The 22,374-nt window shown below is 36.2% G+C and overlaps 1 protein-coding gene across 1 annotated transcript in view; it reads right to left on the reverse strand.

Moving 5' to 3' along the window:
• Positions 1–6,622: 6,622 nt before the first annotated feature.
• The window catches only part of LOC137621417 (uncharacterized), a 57,269-nt gene continuing 41,517 nt past the window's right edge, over positions 6,623–22,374 (reverse strand). Inside the window, 14 exon segments of the mRNA XM_068351716.1 lie at positions 6,623–6,767; positions 8,811–8,954; positions 9,549–9,679; positions 11,010–11,147; positions 12,825–12,970; positions 13,549–13,590; positions 13,592–13,638; positions 13,640–13,788; positions 14,656–14,822; positions 16,517–16,656; positions 17,515–17,669; positions 19,544–19,688; positions 21,547–21,677; positions 22,232–22,356. Of these exon segments, the coding sequence (XP_068207817.1) occupies positions 6,654–6,767; positions 8,811–8,954; positions 9,549–9,679; positions 11,010–11,147; positions 12,825–12,970; positions 13,549–13,590; positions 13,592–13,638; positions 13,640–13,788; positions 14,656–14,822; positions 16,517–16,656; positions 17,515–17,669; positions 19,544–19,688; positions 21,547–21,677; positions 22,232–22,356 (1,774 nt within the window). The 3' untranslated portion in view covers positions 6,623–6,653.

A 22,374-nucleotide genomic window follows, 5' to 3' on the forward strand; every position in this document is an offset into this window, starting at 1 on the left:
AGTGGCGACCGGGTCGAGTGATGGTGAAACCCGAAGAGTACGAAACCCTTTCACAATGAAGGGACCCCATTTAACCCTAACAACTTGTCCCCAATGAATGAAAGTGTTTGTTCAAACAAACAGTCCTCCTGCCTGCATGAACCTTGCAAACAGATCTACTGTGTTGTAGACTCCAAGAGTACACCTGATTGTTAAGGGTTTGTGAATGGAACCCTTTTGTTAATGTTAGTCCCAAATGGGAGCGTTGGCTTTCATCAGTGTTACCAAGTGGTGTCAAACAATTTGGAAAGGTTGCAAAGTAGCAATGCTGCATGTATTACTGGTTGGTTGAAGAGCAGGTGTGTTTCTTCTGTGGATCAATCCCCAAGACATGTGGATATTCAGGTGAGCAACCCTCTTAGCTATGTCGTGGACAGGAGATTACCTGGAGGTGAGGAGTTCCTACATTGAAGATTGTCATGCAGTTAGGGTTGATTGTCCCATATTCTTGCTCTAACAAAACTAGAAGGTAAGGGGACCTCACTTTTCTAACAGTAATGCTTGGGAAAATACTGGAGCCATCACTGGGGAGCCACACAGGATCTATCCTCTGTCAACCTAAGAAGTCTCATCAACAATTCACGAATAAGTGCAAAGACCCTGGTGATAGTAGAACAAGTCTCAAAGATCTCTGCCTTTGTAGGTAAAAGATTAAAGTTTGGTGCCATAGGGTTGAAAACACTCTCCACAATCTTGCCACGAAAGATTCCAGCGAGTTGGAAGACCTCTGGGGTAGGAGCACTGTGAAGCAAAAGATGATAGGTAGTAGGTGTACTAGTTCCCTGGTTAATGTCAAGTAATGATCATTCAGAGAAAGAGCCTAAGTTCCTATTACATGGTTCTCCATTGTGTAGTACCCGAATGAGTGGCAGGAAAGCTCTTTCTCCAAGATAGAGTATTAACAACAGGTGTGTGAACACTTGAACAACGTACCAATTGGTGCTGGGTACAATCTTGTTAAACACCACTAGTACTGGGTACAATCTTGGTACACACCACTAGTGCTAGGTACAATCTTGGTACGCACTGCTCAGTGCCGAGTACAATCTTGGTACCGCACATACAAGTCCTCCAAGTACATACCATCCTCACATACAAGGGAAGAGATCATCAGGGAGACATTGCTACATTGATTGGTCACCTTAAACAGAGTCGTCTTCTTTCGGGCAAAATAGCAGCCCTCAGTCAAGGGTGCTGCATTCAGTATCAGGCCAATAACTGTGTGACAAAACTTCTTCCCACTATAGAACAGATTTAGGAAAGCATTCCTCATGGTACAAGAACAAAAGTGCAGAAATGGTACGTACTGACGTTTCTTCCCATATGGTGACAACCTTGGCCATCACTGCTTTCCTCTCTCCAAAAAGAAAGAGATCATCCGAGAAGGGGGTAGATGGGCAGTGCCCTTCATCTTCACCAACAAACATTAAAATAGCCAGATGAGTATGTCTTCTAACTACTACCACATTGTTAAGCTTTAATAGCCGTAATCATATTACTGTACTGTACAATTAAAGGGCAAGGTTTGTATCTGTGTAGGAAAAGGACAAATCAGTCTCATTGGTAGTCAGCAATCATGCATGACCAATCGCAGGTTTAGCCACGACATTACCCGAGAAGAGGCCATGGACATAGACTCCACGGCCCCTGTTACAGAGGCAGAAAGGAGGTAACCTTTCTTTTATTAGAATAACAACTGGAGCACATAGGTATTCTAATGGTGGACACTGTCTCCTGTGGCATAGAAAAGAGCAATTTGAAGTGTTTCTATGAAACAGTTGAAGTTTTTATTGTTTATTTAGGAAATATTCATTTTAAAGTTGTTACTATTCGTAAAATATTTTATTTTTCCTTGTTTCCTTTCCTCACTGAGCTATTTTCCCTTTTGGGGCCACTGGGCTTATAGCATCCTGCTTTTCCAACTAGGGTTATAGCTTAGCATTTAATAATAATAATAATAATAATAGTAGTAGAATGCATTCCCACTTTCACTTCTCCTTTGTTCTACAGTACTGTATAAGCTATGCTATCTTTTTCAATACAATTCCCAAAGAAGTCTGTATTCCAGCGGTGGAGAGAACTCGCAGTCTTATGTATGCTTAACAGGCAATACTATAATCAATACCAACAGCTGTGGTTTCCAAACTTCTTTATAATTATCATTATATTATAAATTGCTAAGCTACAACCCTAGTTGGAAAAGCAGAATGCTATAAGCCCAGGGGCTCCAAAAGTGAAAATAGCCCAGTGAGGAAAGGAAACTAGGAAAAATAAAAATATTTTAAGAATAGTAACATTAAAATAAATATCTTCTATATAAACTATACACACTAAGATAACATGAGGAAGAGAAATGAGATAAAATACTGTGCCTGAGTGTAGGCTACCCTCAAGCAAGAGAACTCTAACCCAAGACAGTGGAAGACCATGGTACAGAGGCTATGGCACTACCCAAGACTAGAAAACAATGGTTTGATTTTGGAGTGTCCTCCTAGAAGAGCTCCTTACCATAGCTTAAGAGTCTCTTGTACCCTTACCAAGAGGAAAGTGTGGCCACTGTACAATGACAGAGCTGTAGTTAACCCTTTGAAAAAAGAATTGTTTAGTTTCATTACCTACGTAATGCATTCATCAAGGTCTCTACTTAGATTCCATTATAGCATTCTGTATTCGTAATTTCTCCAACTTATAATAAGCAAATAAATACTCTATCATCATCATCTTAAAGATCACAAACTTTATTTATTTTCCTTGGAAATTTGCTTAAAGATCAAACATCATTCAGCTATTTTCATAACTATGATAGCTTTGTCTGTATACACTACTTTAAAACTGGGCTGTGAACAACTCACTTCTAAAAGCCCCTGTGGGTTAGCAAAGATCAGTTGCCCTAGTTTAAAACGGATTTTGACGTAGGAAAAAATGGAGGGTAGTTTGTAGCGCTACGGCCAAGCGTCCTAATTTGCTTATTATCGCTCCGACTGTTATCTTGTATAGAATAAAAATGTTTGGAAATGGTCTACGGATCTTAAATATGTGCTTAAACGCACACTTTTATGTTTTTTGCCGAAAACCCTAAATTAACTGAAAATTTATGTGGCTCGAGTTCTTACTCCGGCCACGTTTCTTCTCGCTCCCGTAGTAGGTAAGGGGGGGGGGGGGTTCGGGGGGGCGAAGCCCTCTGGGTAAGGATACGGCTCTTAGCATAGGTTAGGTGGGTTTTTTAAGTTAGCTTCTCCCGCCAAAATCGTTTTTAGAACGACGGCCACAGTTCAGAATATTCCAGTTTTCTACGAACTCGATTTTAGAATGACGGCCACAGTCCACCCCACTTTATAATATTCCCATTTTCTATGAATGAAAACGGATCTGGCCGTCACCCTACAAAGGCTCCAAAATGGATTTTGAGTGAAGCGAAAAATCTATTTTTGGGTGAGATAGCCATGACGTCTTGATGAAAAGTTCCTTCAGTGGCTTCCTAAGGGTATAAACCCTTAGGAAGCTACTGAAGGAACCTTCCATCAGGACGTCATGGCTTGAGCCCAAAAATATATTTTGGGGTGAGATAGCCATGTCATCCTGATGAAAGTTCCTTCCGGCAGCTTCCTACCGTATAATATTTCTGTGATTGATATTACAAGATAATTACCGTCAGGTATCACAGGGTTCTAACCCCCGGAATGACTATGCTAAGATATCGTGTATAATCAGGGACGTATCCGTGGATATCCATAGATATCTGCACCCCAGAGGGAAGCTGAGGTTAGGTCTGTAGTTAGGGTATAATCCCGAAAAGTGCCTTGTGAAATATTTGTTCTTAATAGTCTACTAAGCATTTAGTTATTGATAATGATGATAGACATTCACAGTGCATTCTCCTAATTATCTATCAACTCAATCAGATAAATTGCAAGTAAATATTAAACCAAACCGACTGCAAATACGATAATACATTGCCCTGTAATACACAACAATAAAACCCATAATTCTAAAATGGCCTACATTTCTTCGACAAATTTATGAATATATAAACATTCTAAATTTTGGAAAGTAAATCAGATAACGATAAAAAGAACGATTAAGCCATAAATATCCCTACTCACCTTGTAATACTTCTGCTGCTCGAATTATGTATTATTAGGTTCCAATTTGCGTAGTGTATTAATGCAAGAGCCCGTGTTTGGCAGGGAATCAAGGATAACAAGTTCCAGACGAAACGAAATTACCAAGACACTATGAGTAAATATAACTCCAGACAGAAATATTACTCCTTTGTCTTCATATAATATTGATTCACTGTCCTCTAAAGCAAATTAACTACGACTATTTGCTAAACGCTATTCAGACAGAAACTGAAGGAGAGTAACTGTCAGGCAAACTGTCAAAATGTCAGTCATCTTCCACTAACAGAGACTGTGAGTCAGTGTTGCCAAATGGGTTAGTCTAAAAATCCCTAAAACTCGTGATGAAAAATCCCCAAAATCGCCCAAAAATCCCCATTTCTAGAAATATATTTTCTTCTATTTTAGGATTTCACTCACTATACTTCATGTAATTGTAAGTAAACTAATTGCTTTGACTCTGGGATTACTGACACTGACAGTGTTGCCAAATGGGTTAGTCTAAAAATCCCTAAACCTCGTGATGAAAAATCCCCAAAACCGCCCGAAAATCCTCATTTCCAGAAATATATTTTCTTCTAATACAGAAATTACTCACTATACTTCATGTAATTGTAAGTAAACTAATTGCAACAATATAAATGCTTACTTATCTCTGTTTCTTCTTCATAGAAATATGTATAGAATATCGTCACCAGTCATCCAAAATCCCTAGATCTAAGGATAAATTCTCAAATATAAGGAAAAATTCCCAAATCTAGGGATAAATCTCCATTTCTGGTACCACTGCAGGATTCAGTCAATAGATGGCGCTGGAAGTTTTTTTTTTTTTCTTTTTGGGAATTTCAATCTTAAAAACTTATATAACTTATGTTAATGTAAATATTATTCTTTATCATACAATTTTTGGTGAATAAACTCTATCCGAGTTATTTATATAATCAATATTTACTCATAGGAGGTTGTATTGATCCCTCAAGTTGTATAATGGGAAGACTTTATTCCATTAAGAATTTATTTAATTAATAATTTTATTGTATATTCAAAAGGGTCAATCGAATAATATTAATTTATAAAGTAATTAATCTACTCATAGAATGTTATACTCACCAAAATGGAATAGGTAGACCTATATGTGGGCCTAGAAAAATATATTTTCCTTGCTTAATTAAAGATTAACATATATGTCATTTCCTAATCTTAAAGCATTTTGCTAATCAAGTGCTTTTGTATAAAAATATACCAGTCAGATAACAAATGCAAATTAGCCTTGGTCCTGAACTTAGCCTAGTACAGTGATAACGTGTTCGCCTAGCATTCACGTGGCAACAGATCGATCCAAGACCGGGATCGTGAGTTTAAGTTGTTTACTGGGGAGGCTACTGCTGTGGTTGGGGTACCACGAGGGAGGGGCTTCTCCGGCTGACGTTCTGGTGAGCATCTTTTAAAGAAACTGGAATTTAAACCAGACACTCTTACCTTACTGTGGAATGAATAGATGGATTAGATGTGTGTTTTTGGGGGACAATCTTTAAAAAATAGTCAATAGTAAAAATTTCTAACCTAAAACAGATGCCTTAAACTAATTCTAATCAAATAGTTTCAAGGAATGACGAAAATAGAGAACTATACCAATTGTCTTTATTATAATGCAGTTGAACAGCTGAAATTATGGATGAGAAGTTCCAGTAAGCTACCCTATGAAGCTTAACAAATAAGCTACTAGCTAACCCAGATTGTCCATACCTATAACACCATTTAAGAGAAGAATTTTATCATCCAAATCATTAATTTTCTGTCTTTAATTTCAAATCTTTTCATATTTTTTCACTCTGATTCAGGGTTGCCAGTTTGGCCTTTTACAGGCCCAAAAAAACCTCAAATTTGGCCTTATACAGACCAAATAATTTCAAATTTGGCCTTTTACAGACCAAAAAACTTCAAATTTGGCCTTTTACAGACCAAAAAACTTCAAATTTGGCCTTTTACAGACCAAAAAACTTCAAATTTGGCCTTTTACAGACCAAAAAACTTCAAATTTGGCCTTTAACAGACCAAAAAACTTCAAATTTGGCCTTTAACAGACCAAAAAACTTCAAATTTGGCCTTTTACAGACCAAAAAACTTCAACTTTGGCCTTTTACAGACCAAAAAACTTCAAATTTGGCCTTTTACAGACCAAAAAACTTCAAATTTGACCTTTTACAGACCAAAAAACCTCAAATTTGGCCTTTTACAGACCAAAACTTCAAATTTGGCCTTATACAGACCAAAAAACTTCAAATTTGGCCTTTAACAGACCAAAAAACTTCAAATTTGGCCTTTTTTAAATTGCTTGGCCTTAAGTAATATGAAAAAAAAGCGGGCATTAAATATTACAATATATATTTGGCCTTTTTCTACTAATGATTTGACCTTTTAAAGCTTCTGTTGATAAGATAGTTGACCTTTTCTCATTTAGAAAAACCTGGCAACCCTGCTCTGGTTCATCCCTTAATGATGAGATTCAGCGTGAGCATTGTACAGCTGGCAAGCCATCTGCGACGCGGTGGCCAGGAAGGTTTCGTAATGCTCATCGGGTAGTGGTGTGAGACTTGTGGTTTTGTCCTGAAAAAAAGAAGAAAATTAATCTATGTAGGCCTACAACATTATTATTATTATTATTATTATTATTATTAGCAAAGCTACAACCCTAGTTGGATAAGCAGGATGCTATAAGACCTAATGAGGAAAGAAAATAAACAAGCTACAAGAAAAAAAATTGAGCAACTAGCCTACATTATTATTATTATTATTATTATTATTATTATTATTATTATTATTAATTATTTGCTAAGCTACAACCCTAGTTGGAAAAGCAAGATGCTGTAAACCCACGGTCTCCAACAGGGAAAAATAACCGTGTGAGGAAACGAAATAAACAAACCACCAGAGAAAAAAATTGAACAATTAGGCCTCCATTATTATTATTTGCTAAGCTACAACCCTAGTCAGAAAAGCAAGATGCTATAAGACTAATGGCTCCTTCCCCTGGTTCGTTTGTAAACTCTAGCGAACCATAGTTATTCTTTTCATCCGTTTTTTATCTGTCATTCTCACTACATGTCCAGCCCACCTACATTTCTTTTTCTTACATGTTGTTAGAATATCCTCTATTTTACCTTCCTCTTTTATCCATGTTGCTCTTTCCTGTCTCTTTAGTGATAATCCCATCATTATTCTTTCTATAGCTCTTTGAGTTGTAACTAGCTTATGTTCCAAGGCTTTAATAAGGCTTCGAGTCTCTTATGTATAAGTTAATACTCGTAGAACTAACTGATTAAATACTCTTCTTCTTAGAGAAAGTGGCATCTTACTTTTCATAATGTCATTTTGTTTACCAAAAGCTCTCCAATTCATGCTTATTCTTCTTTTAATTTCGGTCTCATATCCTGGGGAAACAGTCTAAGCACTTATATTCATTAAAAATCTCTAGAAGTTCGTCCATATCCCTTATTTGTTGTTTCTCTGCATTATCTTAGTTTTACTCATATTCATTTTCTGTCTTACATTTCTGCTTTCTCTATTCAAATTTGCTATCATCCTTAGCAGTTCTTCCTATGATTCACTAAATAAACATTACTTTAGATATGAAAATGTACCTATAATAAACATTAGATAAGAAATTGTACCTAAAATAAACATTACTATAGATAAGAAAATATACCTAAAAGAAACATTACTGTAGATAAGAAAATGACCTAACAAAACATTACTATAGATAAGAAAATATACTTAAAATAAACATTACTTTAGGTAAGAAAATACTCCTAACAAAACATTACTATAGATAAGAAAATATACATAAAATAAACATTACTGAAGATAAGAAAATACATCTAACAAAAACACCCCTGTAGATAAGAAAATATACCTTAAATAAACATTACTATAGATAAGAAACTATACATAACAACGTTACTATAGATAAGAAAATATACATAAAATAGACATTACCATAGATAAGAAAATGCATCTAACAAAACACCCCTATAGATAAGAAAATATACCTTAAATAAACATTACTATAGATAAGAAACTACACATAAAAACATCAATGTAGATAAGAAAATATACCTAAAATAAACACCACTGTAGATAAGAAAATAACCTATCAAAACATTACTGTAGGTAAGAAAATATACCTAAAATAAACACCACTGTAGATAAGAAAATAACCTAACAAAACATTACTATAGATAAGAAAATATACTTAAAATAAACTTTACTGTAGATAAGAAAATACTCCTAACAAAACATTACTATAGATAAGAAAATATACATAAAATACACATTACTGTAGATAAGAAAATACTCCTAACAAAACAATACTGTGGATAAGAAAATATACATAAAATAAACATTACTATAGATAAGAAACTACACATAAAAACATTATTGTAGATAATAAAATATACATAAAATAAACACCACTGTAGATAAGAAAATAACTTAATAAAACAATACCGTGGACAAGAAAATGTACCTAAAATAAACACCACTGTAGATAAGAAAATAACCTATCAAAACATTACTGTGGATAAGAAAATATACATAAATAAACACAATTGTAGGCAAGAAAATAACGTTAAGTTCTCTTCTTGTTCTTACCTTAAAGAGGAGATCATTTTCCGAGTAGTACTCGCTAAAAAGCCTGAAGAAGGAATCCGGTTTTCCGAAGACTTCGCTGGCTTCAAGAAGGAGATGAAGGATATCCTGCCTTCTTGGTAAGGATTCTGTTTGTCTGGTAACAACCTTGAGGATAGAAGGACGAGTTAGATTTATTCTCCGTGAATAGAAATTTAATTAAATTTATGTTTAATGATGTTATGGAATGTAGAACATTTTTTCGAGATCACTTCTCGAAAAACAAGGGAAAAAAGGAAATAAATATAAGAAAAAATGGATAAAGGAAGAAAAAAAATAAGAGAAATGGAAAATTGGAAAAAAAAAGACAAAAGATAAAAGGGAAAAAGGGAAAAAGATAAAAAATAAAAATAAAAAAAAGACAAAAGATAAAATTGAAAAAGACAAAAGATGAAAAGGAAAAATAAAAAAATGGAAAACTAGAAAAAGGGAAAATAGAAAAAATGGAAAATGAAAACAAAGGGAAAAACAAAACCAGACAAAAAAAAAATTAACCTTTTTAAGTTATGTTGAATTTACTTTCAATCTGACTATCTAATAGAATTCACCATTTTAGTGGTAAACGTCATCAAACAAGGGCACTTCAAACAATGAATGAAAGTGGACCTTTCCTCTCTCCGCTCCTCCCAGCCTGACAAGGGATTCAGCCGAGTTTGGCTGGTACTAAACCAAACACATTTAACCTTTAACCTTAAAACTCACCACATCAGCAGGAACTCGTCCGAGGTTGCACTGCGGGGCATTGGCACTTTCCAGGGGCATGACGGCATATTTACAAAGGAGTTGGAAATCGTCAGGATTTACGGAAGGTGGGACGAACTCTGCTGCCACATCTGGAAAGATTTGAAATTTCTTATTATTATTATTATTATTATTATTATTATTATTATTATTATTACAGTATTATGATCATTATTATTACTTTTATCATCATCATCATCATCATCATTATTATTATTATTATCATTATTACTATCATCATTATTATTACTATTATTATTATTATTATTATTATTATTATTATTATTATTATTATTATTATTATTATTATCATCATCATCATTACTTGCTAAGCTATAACTCTAGTTGGAAAAGCAGAATGCTAGCCAAGGGATATGAGGACAGAGGGTAATCTATGAAGAATAGGCCAGATTATTCGGTGTAAATGTCGTAAAAGAGATTGGATAGCAAGAGGAAAGAAAGATAAAAAGTGGGTGTCAAAAAAACCATCGTCATGCTTACGTAATTCTTTTGGTAATTTGATTGGACAGCAAGATGAAAGATAGATGAACGTAAATTTAATGTAATTTCATACGTTCCTAATTCTATTATTATAATTATTCTAATTTATAACTATGTGGTATATTTATTTTGTTATTTGCTATACCATTTTTTGAGGACAACTTGTTGAACAAAAGCGATTGATTTCTTAATTAGTTTGGCAATGTATTTGGTCCCGAGTGAGAAAATCTTTCGTATACACAAGCTAGGTGTACACACACACACACACTCTCTCTCTCTCTCTCTCTCTCTCTCATTTGTGAGTAATGGTACTCCTCGCTCGCTCTCTCTCTCCTCTCTCTCTCTCTCTCTCTCTCTCTCTCTCTCTCTCTCTCTCTCTCTCATTTGTGAGTAATGGTACTCCTCTCTCTCTCTCTCTCTCTCTCTCTCTCTCTCTCTCTCTCTCTCTCTCTCTCTCTCTATTTGTGAGTAATGGTACTCCTCTCTCTCTCTTTCTCTCTCTCTCATTTGAGTAATGGTACTACTCTCTCTCTCTCTCTCATTTGTGAGTAATGGTACTCCTCTCTCTTCTCTCTCTCTTTCTCTCTCTCTCTTTCTCTCTCTCTCTCATTTGAGTAATGGTACTTCCTCTCTCTCTCTCTCTCTCTCTCTCTCTCTCTCTCTCTCTCTCTCTCTCTCTCTCTCTCTCTCTCTCTCTCTCGTTTGTGAGTAATGTTACTCTTGTAATTACATCTTTCTCTCATTTGTGAGCAATGCTTCTCTCTCTCTCTCTCTCTCTCTCTCTCTCTCTCTCTCATTTGTGAGTAATGCCTACTCTTACAATTTTTTTATCTCCTCTCTCTCTCTCTCTCTCTCTCTCTCTCTCTCTCTCTCTCTCTCTCTCTCTCTCTCTCTAGCTAAAAGACTTTAGATTATGCTTACGCGTATCACTTGATAATTTGACGAAGGCAACATCTTTATTGGAGGCGCTCAAGCACTCCATGGCCTCCGTGAAGGCATCGAAGAAATCATTCTTCTTCTCAATGCACCCGTGCAAGATGTCAGAGATCGTGATGTTGCCTGGAATAGATCAATAAATTCACAAATTAATAAAAGAACATAAAATTATTAATAATTTTGCATATATTTATCACCGATAAAGGTGAAAAAATATCTTCACTTCTATAACATTGATGAAAGACACCCCAGAAGCAAACCCTTGTTCTCTAGTCTTGGGTAGTGCCATAGCCTCTGTACCATTGTCTTCCACTGTCTTGGGTTAGATGTCTCTTGCTTGAGGGTACATTCGGGCACACTTCTATCTTGTTTCTCTTCCTCTTGTTTTGTTAAAGTTTTTATAGTTTATATAAGAAATATTAATAAAGATATTTCATATATAAACTATAAAAGGAGACTTATATCAGCCTGTTCAACATAGAAATATTCGCTGCAAGGTTTTATCTCAGAAAAAAATATTTGTATAATGTCTTAATAATACTGACAAGTTCAATAGAACATCTCAGAGTTATTATTATTATTATTATTATTATTATTATTATTATTATTATTATTATTATTATTATTATTATTATTATTATCATTACTTGCTAAGCTACAACCCTAGTTGGAAAAGCGGGATGCTATAAGCCCAAGGGTTATATCAGGGAAAATACCCCAGTGAGGAAAGGAATAAGAAAAAACTACGAGAGAAGTTTAAGAACAATAATTACATTAAATAAATATTTCATATATAAACTATGAAAAACTTCAAAATAACAAGAGGAAGAGAAGTAAGATAGAACAGTGTGCTCGAGTGTACCCTCAAGCAAGAGATCTCTAACCCAAGACAATGGAAGACCATGATATATTATTATTATTATTATTATTATTAATTGCTAAGCTACAACCCTAGTTGGATAAGCAGAATGCTATAAGTCCAGGGGCTCCAACAGGGAAAATAGCCCAGTAAGGAAGGAAACAAGGAAAAAATAAATATTTCAAGAATAATATTAAAATAAATATCTCCTATATAAACTATAAAAACTTTAACAAAACACGATGAAGAAAAATTAGATAGAATAGCGTGCCCGAGTGTACCCTAAAGCAAGAGATCTCTAACCCAAGACAGTGGAAGACCATGATACAGAGGCTATGTCAATACCCAAGACTGGAGAACAATGGTTTGATTTTGGAGAGTGTCCTTCTCCTAGAAGAGTTCTATTATTATTATTATTATTATTATTATTATTATTATTATTATTATCCAAGTTACAACCCTAGTTGGAAAGCATGATGCTACAAGCCCAGGGGCCCCAACAGGGAAAAATAGCCCAGTGAGGAAAGGAAATAAGGAAATAAATAAATGAAGAGAAAAAATTAACAATAAATCATTCTAAAAAAGGCAACAACGTCAAAACAGATATGTCATATATAAACTATTAACAACGTCAAAAACAGATATGTCATATATAAACTATAAAAAGACTCATGTCTGCCTGGTCAACTAAAAAGCATTTGCTCCAACTTTGAACTTTTAACTTTTGAAGTTCTACTGATTCAACCACTTTAACAAAACATGATGAAGAGAAATTAGATAGAATAGCGTGCCCCGAGTGTACCCTCAAGCGAGAGATCTCTAACCCAAGACAGTGGAAGACCATGATACAGAGGCTATGTCAATACCCAAGACTGGAGAACAATGGTTTGATTTTGGAGAGTGTCCTTCTCCTAGAAGTGTTCTATCCTGAGAAAACTTACGTTCCGGCCAATGACAAACAGATTTGCCTTCCAAGTCAATAGCATTCGTCATATTAAGAGACTTTCTCACGACAGCAAGGAGGTAGGATTTTGTGTCTTGGGCGGAGCCGTAATTCTCGGTGACCAGGTCCACGAGATTGTATTTGCTGAAACACAGAAATAGAGTGTAAGAGGGTGTTAATCCCTTTCACCCCCAATGGACGTACTCGTACGTCCTTGCAAAAATATGTTATTTAAATTTTTTGCATATTTTTGATAACATTATGAGAAACTTCAAGCATTTTCCAAAAAAATGAGACCAACCTGACCTCTCTAGGCCAAAAATTAATCCCTTTCACCCCCAATGGATGTACTGGTACGTCCTTGCAAAAAACTGTTATTTAAATTTTTTTTGCATATTTTTGATATCTTTATGAGAAACTTCAGGCATTTTCCAAAAGAATGAGACCAACCTGACCCTCTCTAGGACAAAAATTAAGGCTGTTAGAGCAATTTTTTTAAATTGCTCTAACAGCCTTAATTTTCTTAGAAAATGCCAGAATTTTCTAAAAAAAAATTATCAAAAATATGAAAAAAAAACATTTTTTATAGCATTTTTTTGCGAGGACGTACCGGTACATCCATGGGGGTAAAGGGATGGGTTTTGTGAAACGTACCAGTTCGTCCTTTGGGGGTAAAAGGGTTAAAACAAGGGCCAAAGATAAAGAAGAAGAAAAATCCTTACCCCTTAGCTCCGTATCTTGATACATCATCAAGGACATGACATCGGCCTGCTGTAGCTTATACGGAAGAGGCAGTTCTCAGTGCTCTGTCCCCCTCACGCACTGGAGGGGAGGGGACGTTCCCCTCAGGGTCATGACACTCCTCAAATCGTTGCATTTGTTCTCCTCTTCGTCGCTTCTTACGCAGAATCTGACTGGGGTTTCTGGACAAGTTTCCTCGGCTTCGACTACGTCCATTCGAGCTGAGGAATAATTTGGTATTAGTTATAGATGAGAGAGAGAGAGAGAGAGAGAGAGAGAGAGAGAGAGAGAGAGAGAGAGAGAGAGAGGAGAGGAGAGAGAGAGAGAGAGCAGCATTGTTTCCAAAATGAAAGGAGTAATTACAAGAGTAACATTACTCACATTGAGAGAGAGAGAGAGAGGAGAGAGAGAGAGAGAGAGAGAGAGAGAGAGGAGAGAGAGGAGAGAGAGAGAGAGAGAGGAGCAGCATTGTTCCAAAATGAAAGGAGTAATTACAAGAGTAACATTACTCACATTGAGAGAGAGAGAGAGAGAGAGAGAGAGAGAGAGGAGAGAGAGGAGAGGAGAGAGAGAGAGAGAGAGAGAGAGAGTAGGCATTGCTCCAAAATGAAAGGAGTAATTAGAAGAGTAACATCACTCACATTCATTGAGAGAGAGAGAGAGAGAGAGAGAGAGAGAGAGAGAGAGAGAGAGAGAGAGAGAGAGAGAGAGAGAGAGAGGAGAGAGAGAGAGAGAGAGTAGCATTGTTCCAAAATGAAAGGAGTAATTACAAGAGTAACATTACTCACATTGAGAGAGAGAGAGAGAGAGAGAGAGAGGAGAGAGAGAGAGAGAGAGAGAGAGAGAGAGAGAGATTTTTTTCTTACCTTATTTTTAGTTTGGGTTCCCCCAGGTCCCTCAGTGTGAGGCAGAGAGAGAGAGAGAGAGAGAGAGAGAGAGAGAGAGAGAGAGAGAGAGAGAGAGAGAGACAGGGGCAATTCAAATAAAATACTAAAGGAAAAGTAAAAGTATATAAACATATAAAAAAGAAATGTTAACCTTAATTAAACCCAAGCACAAAATTTAACAGAGAAAGCAGTTGAACTTACTCTTCGCATAATACGTTTGCGTCGTCGTCTTCTCCAGCATTGGGAAGATATCGCTGGCATCACCAATGCCTAATGTGGTGAAATACCATTGCCTGGATTCCATGTCTTCTTCGGCTTTTCTCTTAGCCTCCGTCAGTGCCCAAAAGAGTCTGTGAACCTTTGCGTCACTGTGAGCAAAATGGAAAATATAAATTGGTAGGAAATAGAAATATGGTGGGAAATAAGAAATGGTAGAAAATAAGGAATGGTAGAAAATAAAAAATGGTAGAAAATAAAGAATGGTAGAATATAAAAAATGGGTACAAAATAAAAATGGGTACAAAATAAAAATATGGTAGGAAATAAAAATATGGCAGAAAATAAAACATGGTAGAAAATAAAAAATGGTAGAAAATAAAAAATGGTAGGAAATGAAAATGGTAGGAAATAAAAATGGTAGAAAATAAAGAATGGAAGAGGAAAAAAATGGTAGAAAATAAAAAAAATGGTAGAAAATAAAAAATGGTAGAAAAAAAAAATAGAAATTAAAAAAATGGTAGAAAATAAAAATGGTAGAAAATAAAAAAGAATGTAGAAAATAAAATAATGGTAGGAAATAGAAAATAGAAAAATGGTAGAAAATGAAAAAAATTGATAGAAAATAAAAATGGTAGAAAATAAAAAAAAATGATAGAAAATAAAAATGGTAGAAAATAAAAAAGAATGTAGAAAATAAAATAATGGTAGGAAATAAAAAATAGTAGAAAAAGGGTATAAAATAAAAAAAATGGTAGAAAATAAAAATGGTAGAAAATTAAAAAAAAAATAGTAGAAAATAAAACTTTGTTAGCATCTAGTCCAAAGAATAATCTTAAACTTAAATCAAAACAACCTGAGAGTTTAGCTAAATCTATCTATTTTTCTGGTTGTGGTGGCCTATTGGAAAAGTCCCTGCCTGGCGTTCTGCAGGACGGGAGATAGAGTCCCGCTCAAGCTTGATAGTTTCTTGTAGTGTCTGCAACCTCACCATCTTTGTGAGGTAAACATGGGGGCTTTTGGGGAGCCTATAGTTCTACCTGCCAAGTCATCAGCAGCCATTGCCTGGTCCTTCCTGGCCATAGCTTGGGTGGAGAAGGGGCTTGGACGCTGATCATATGGATATATAGTCAGTCTCTAGGGCACTGTCCCGCTCCTAGTCTCTCAAGTCCAGTTCTGATAAGCACTGAGAACATAAACACAATTGCAAATGGCACTACAATCAAATTTAATTCCTCGACTAGAAAAGCTCTCCGAGAGTGCAGACCTCCACCACGGTAGTTTATTTTTCGACCTTTTGCTCGACCTTGACCTTGACCTTGGACCTAGAATTTCAAAACTGAATCCCTTCCACGTGAAAGTTTCACTACTCTGTGAGTAAAATTGTGGCCAGGAAGTTATTCACAAACTAACAAACAGACAAACCGGGATGAAAAGATAACCTCCTCCCAACTTCACTGGTGGAGGTAACAAAGAATGAACCTCAATACGTGCGAGAAACTAAAATAATTTCAATTGGAGCAGCAATTAAAGATATAACTTAAGAGAGCTAAACGACATGGCAAAAAAAAGGGACATCTAGCCTATATATGATAGAGACCAACGTGTCTGGCTATATATTTCTTCCCTTTCACTCACAGCGGCATTGCCAGACGTATAACAACTGTCTCTCACCGTCCCTTAGGTAAGGGGAGGGGGATTTGTCATACCCTGGCGAGAGGGGGTACCCCAAGAGGAAAGGGATAAATCTGTGTGTATGCATATCTATCTAAATACTTAGCCATCATTATGACAGGTCGCGTACACTAGTAACAATAATAATAAACATAAACGAATAATCTCTCACCTGACGCCTCCGTGCGTGACGTAAGCATCCCATGGGCGAGTAGCCCAGTGGCAGTCCTCTGCTTCAGGAGAGTGAATGTCAACTACCTTGTTGTTGGGACAAAGGAGGCCGTACATGCTGACATTTAGATTTCTGGTTACCTGTTTAAATACGAAAATAATTAGAGAGCTTGCAATAGGTATTTAGGGTCTATGTATTTAACAAGGCACTTCCCCCAATTTTGGGGGGTAGCCCACATCAAATGAATAAAAGGGGAGCTTTCCTTTCTCCGCTCCTCCCAGCCTGATGAGAGATTCAGCCGAGTTTGGCTGGTACTGAGAGGGTGCCATAGCTTACAATAGGTGTTTGCGGTAGAGGAATAAAAATAAAATTTACAATGATATATATCATAGTTGAATGATTTATTGTTAATTTGTTCTCTTCAGTTATTTATTTCCTTTCCTCACTGGGCTATTTTTCCCTATTGGAGCCCCTGGGCTTATAGCACCTTGCTTTTCCAATTAGGGTTGTAGCTTGGATAGTAATAATAATAATAATAGTGCTCTGGTCTTGGATAGGGCCATAGCCTCTGTACCATGGTCTTTCATTGTCTTGGGGTAGAGTTCTCTTGCTTGAGGGTACACTCTGGCACACTATTCTATCCTATTTCCCTTCCTCTTGTTTTTTAAACTTTTTATAGTTTATATATGAATGATTTATTTTAATGTTGTTACTGTTCCTATGATATTATTTTTTTAATTGTTAATTACTTCTCTTGTAGTTTCCTTATTTTCTTTCCTCACTGGGCTATTTTTTCCCTATTGGAGCCCTCGGGCTTATAGCATCCTGCTTTTTCAACTAGGGTTGTAGCTTAGCAAGTACTAATACAAATAATAATATTAATAATAATAATAATAAGATTACTACTACTACTACTACTACTACTACTACTACTACTACTACTAATAATAATAATAATAATAATAATAATAAAAATAACAAAGAGGGACAATACCAACCTTGAAGAATTCCTTTACGGTGCTGAGTTTAGTAAAAGCCACGTCCCCTCCCTTCTCAGTGAGGCATCTCAGTGCCCCCTCGTATCCAGCATATTCATCTTTCTTTTCACATGTCCCACTCTTGCACATTGAACACATTGCATTGTATCTAGCCTCTAGAAGAGAAAATAAAAATACATTGAAGTACATTGAAGGATAGGATTAGAAATGAAACTCTAAGAGAGATTAACAGAGTGCCATAAAGAAGGTGATGAATGCAAGAGTTGATGGGAGAAGTACAAGAGGAAGGCCAAGGTTTGGGTGGATGGATGGAGTGAAGAAAGCTCTGGGTGATAGGAGGATAGATGTGAGAGAGGCAAGAGAGCGTGCTAGAAATAGGAATGAATGGCGAGCGATTGTGACGCAGTTCCGGTAGGCCCTGCTGCTTCCTCCGATGCCTTAGATGACCGCGGAGGTAGCAGCAGTAGGGGATTCTGCAATATGAAGCTTCATCTGTGGTGGATAATGTGGGAGGGTGGGCTGTGGCACCCTAGCAGTACCAGCTGAACTCGGTTGAGTCCCTTGTTAGGCTGGAGGAACGTTGAGAGTAGAGGTCCCCTTTTTTGTTTGTTTCATTGTTGATGTCGGCTATCCCCCAAAATTGGGGGAAGTGCCTTGGTATATGTATGTATGTATGTATGTATGTATATGTGGAAATCAAATCGCCTGAAATTACATATAAAAATCAGACTACATATCAGTTTAGTGAGATCGGTATTACTCTTTGGACATGAGTCATGGTATGACAATTAAACAATATCCAATAGATTTAGTAGATTAGAGAACAGAGCCTTCAGAAGGATATTGAGAGTTGAATGGTAGGACAGGATTAGAAATGAAACTCTAAGAGAGATTACTAGAAGGCCACATGTGGATGAGATCATGGTGAGGGGTAGATGGATATGGTCATGCTCTTCGCACTCCCCAAGAGAGATTAGTTCACCATACGTTCAGTTGGGCTCCACAAGGCACTAGAATAGTTGGAAGGCCCAGACCTACATGGCTGATGACTATGAAGCGTGAAGTAGGAGGTGATGAATAAAGAAGTATTGAATTAAAGGCCCATGATAGAGACGACTGGCTAAATCTAACCGAGGCCCTTTGCGTCAATAGGCGTAGGAGGAGATGATGATGATGAAGTATTGAAGTGCATTCACACGTAGGTAAGCATGCAACATTATGCTATGTGATACTCTAAATACCTAAGCATGTATATGAAAAACAGATCTTTGTAGGTGCTGTAGTTAACAGTGTTCCACTGTATGAAATGACCATGTAAACAGTTCTTATAGTAAATTAACATATAGGGCACAAATTTCTCGTTACTTAGGAAGTTTATAGGAGTGACATTACTAACCCCACACGCTGTTTTTCTTGGTATCATCTGGCCCTGTGCAGTTACCTTCATTAATTCCTGTTTACTTCACTGGAAGGTAAGATGTCAGAGATATAAATTGTAGCAGGTAACGCTGGGTTTTGCTAAAGAAACTATTGACAACGCTGCCTGTAAATCAATATCACTGAGCTTGTAGCTTGTAAACAAGTAATCAAAAAGTATTTTTATTAACTTGACGAGAGTGCTGGTAAGCAAACGACAAAATTTTTCTTTAGAGAACTTCGTAAAATTAATAGAAATGCTTTTGATCATGTGTTTGCAAACTCAGCAACTTTGGTTTTACAGACAGTGTTACCAACAGTTCAGAGCATTACCTGCTACAATGTACAGCTATCAGACGTCTCCTAAACTAGTGAAGTGTACTGGAATTAATGCAACACCTTTCTTGAATACCAGCTTATTTTCTATTTTACATTTTGAATCTGGTTCGGGCAACGACGTCTTTGAATCAAAGCATTTTATACTTCATCTCCATCATTGTAGGCTACACATTGCAAATAATTTTTCTAGATATAAATTTTCCAACTGTCAGACGTCTCTTTAGCTTTCCGCGAAAGTGCACCAGAATAGACAAAGTCAACTGCACAAACTTACTCAGTGCGTTATCTGTATCTTCGTTCACTGCCCATTGTCCCGGAACACAGGCTCTATTGAAGGTGGTAGTTAGGGCGGCAATCTCGTGCTCCAGGGCTGACTGGTGATCCCCACATATTGGATGAATAACGCCTGCTCGCTTTAACTGTAAAATATGAAGATGAAAGATTACTAACAATAACAACAAATGCAGCTGTTTCTAGCCACTACAGGACAAATGCCTCAGATATGTAAATTCACGTCTAGGGTTTGGCCAGTTTTCATCATTACGCTGAATGATTGGAGATGTTGGGAGATTTTCGTCTGACTGCTCACAGAAAATCAGCCTATTATGGGTGCCCCTGACTAGTACAGCTTTGCTGATCATGGCGATACACAAACCCTTTCCCCATGTTAAGGTATCCCGAATCAGAAAGGGACTGATATCTAAGGGTTGCCAGAAAACTCTCAATCAATCAATCTACTGGATGAACAAAATCTGTGCACATCTGGATATGAAGAACAAAAAACAGGTAGTTGAAGTTAAGATTCAAAAGCAACCTCTACAACAACAACAACAACAACAGCAACAACAACAACAATAACAACTACAGTTCTACATGATCCTTTGCCTCAAGTGAACTAATTATTATTATTATTATTATTATTATTATTATTATTATTGTTATTATTATCATTATCATTATCCTCAATAATTGCTAAACTATAAACTAGTTGGAAAAGCAAGATGCTATAAGCCCAAGGGCTCCAACAGGGAAAACTAGCTCAGTGAGGCAAGGAAACAAGGATATAGATAAACTACAAGAAAAGTAATACACATCAAAATGAAATATCTCAAGAACAGTAACAACATTAAACTAGATCTTTCATATATAAAATGTAAGAAGGTAGTATCATAATTGATTTCAAGATTTAATGACATAAGCTTAAAACATAATGTAAGATTTTATTCAACACTCTCATTTATGTCATGAAAAAGCTTATCAAATTTATAATACTGAGTACAGTATAAGCTTAGTTCTTTATACATGTAGCATAAGATTTTTGATAAGTCTGACCATCCTTTGCATTAAGATCTTTCGGGACAGTTCCATCCTGTTCGTAATTCTAGGCATGCAGTTAATTCTGATAGTCAGGCTTTCTCCATCATGAGGCTCAATACTACACAGTATTCTCAAAGTTTTATTCCAGCTGTGACCAAGTTGTCAAATGATATTCCTAATCAGGCAGTTGAATTGTTGAAACTTCAAAAGTTTAAACTTGCAACGAATGTTTTCATGTTGAACAGGCGGACATAAGACTCTTTTCATAGTTAATGAAAAATCTATTTAAATGTTGTTAATGTTCTTAAAGTGCTTTTATTTAATTGTTCATTGTATCTCTTGTAGTTTATTTATTTCCTACTAAAGAGCATATAATATAATCTTATAATCTTAACAATAAGGTTTGCTTCACACGAGCGGATTTTTTCTGTACGGAAATATTTCCACTCGTTGGAAGACACGTCTTCACACGAGCGGATTTTTTTCCATACGGAAATATTTCCGCTCCTTAGAAGGCATGTCTTCACAAGAGAGGATTTTCTCCGCATGGAAATATTTCCGCTTGTTAAAAGGCATGTACAGTATTCACAAGAGCGGATTTTTTTTCCGTATGAAAATATTTTCGCTCGTTGGAAGGCATGTCTTCACACGAGCGGATTTTTTTCCGTAGGGAAATATTTATACTCGTTAGGAGGTGTCTTCACCCAAGCGGATTTTCCAATAACAGTTTCAGTTTCTATAAGCCGTTACATTGAAACCATGTGGATTAGCAGTGCACGCGGCTATTAAATTCCCGAGTGGCCTTGTAGTTCTATAAGCCACTACACTCGAACCACGTGGGTTAGCAATGCACGCAGCTAGCATCTCACTGCTGCTAGGAAATTCTACCGAGCGGACAAAACCGAGCGGTATCAATCCCCTCGTGTGAAGCCAGCCTAAGGATTTAGTTCTTCCACTCACCAGAGCAAGGGGGACTCTCCATCCAGCAGTCTTACCATACCCTGTGTGACAGGACTTCTTGCCTCGTAAGTCCGAGATACTCTTTATGGTTGATCGACGTACCACGGACACTGCTTTGTAACGAAATTCATCTGGCAAAAAAAAAAAAAAATTTACTCATTAAAGTTTGGGAGAAATTAATATTAAAATCTATTGTGTATGAGACCCGTCAAAAATAACGGCTAAATGTTCAGATATATAGATATGCACACACATGCAACCTACTCTCACCAGGGTGTGACTACTCCCTCTCTCTAGATCTAAGGATGGAGAGAGACCGTGTAGTTATACGTCTGGTAATGATACTAAGCGTGACTGGATATATATATATATATATATATATATATATATATATATATATATATATATATATATAAATATAATATATATATATATATATATATATATATATATATATATATAATATATGTATATATATAATATATATATATATATATATATATATCCAGACACTTGCTCCTTATTATATATGGGAGATAATTTGGTTATTGCATATATATAAAAAGTCACCAATAACACCAAGTTAATGATAATTTCGAATACCTTTACTGTTACAAACTTTCTACAGACCATTGACAAAAGCTAAACAGGTTTGAATACCTTAAGGAATATCACGTATACATACCATGGGCATATAAAGGATCCCTCATAGCTGCAAATACCCTGAGATCCGGATTGATACCCAGATACCTTCCTGGGATTGGGGTCATGTCCACTTGACCTCGGATGACACGGTAAATACAATCCATTCTGGTAAAAGAAAATTCA

This window comes from Palaemon carinicauda, chromosome 28 (assembly GCF_036898095.1).
Source record: "Palaemon carinicauda isolate YSFRI2023 chromosome 28, ASM3689809v2, whole genome shotgun sequence".
NCBI classification, from domain to species: Eukaryota; Metazoa; Arthropoda; class Malacostraca; order Decapoda; family Palaemonidae; genus Palaemon; species Palaemon carinicauda.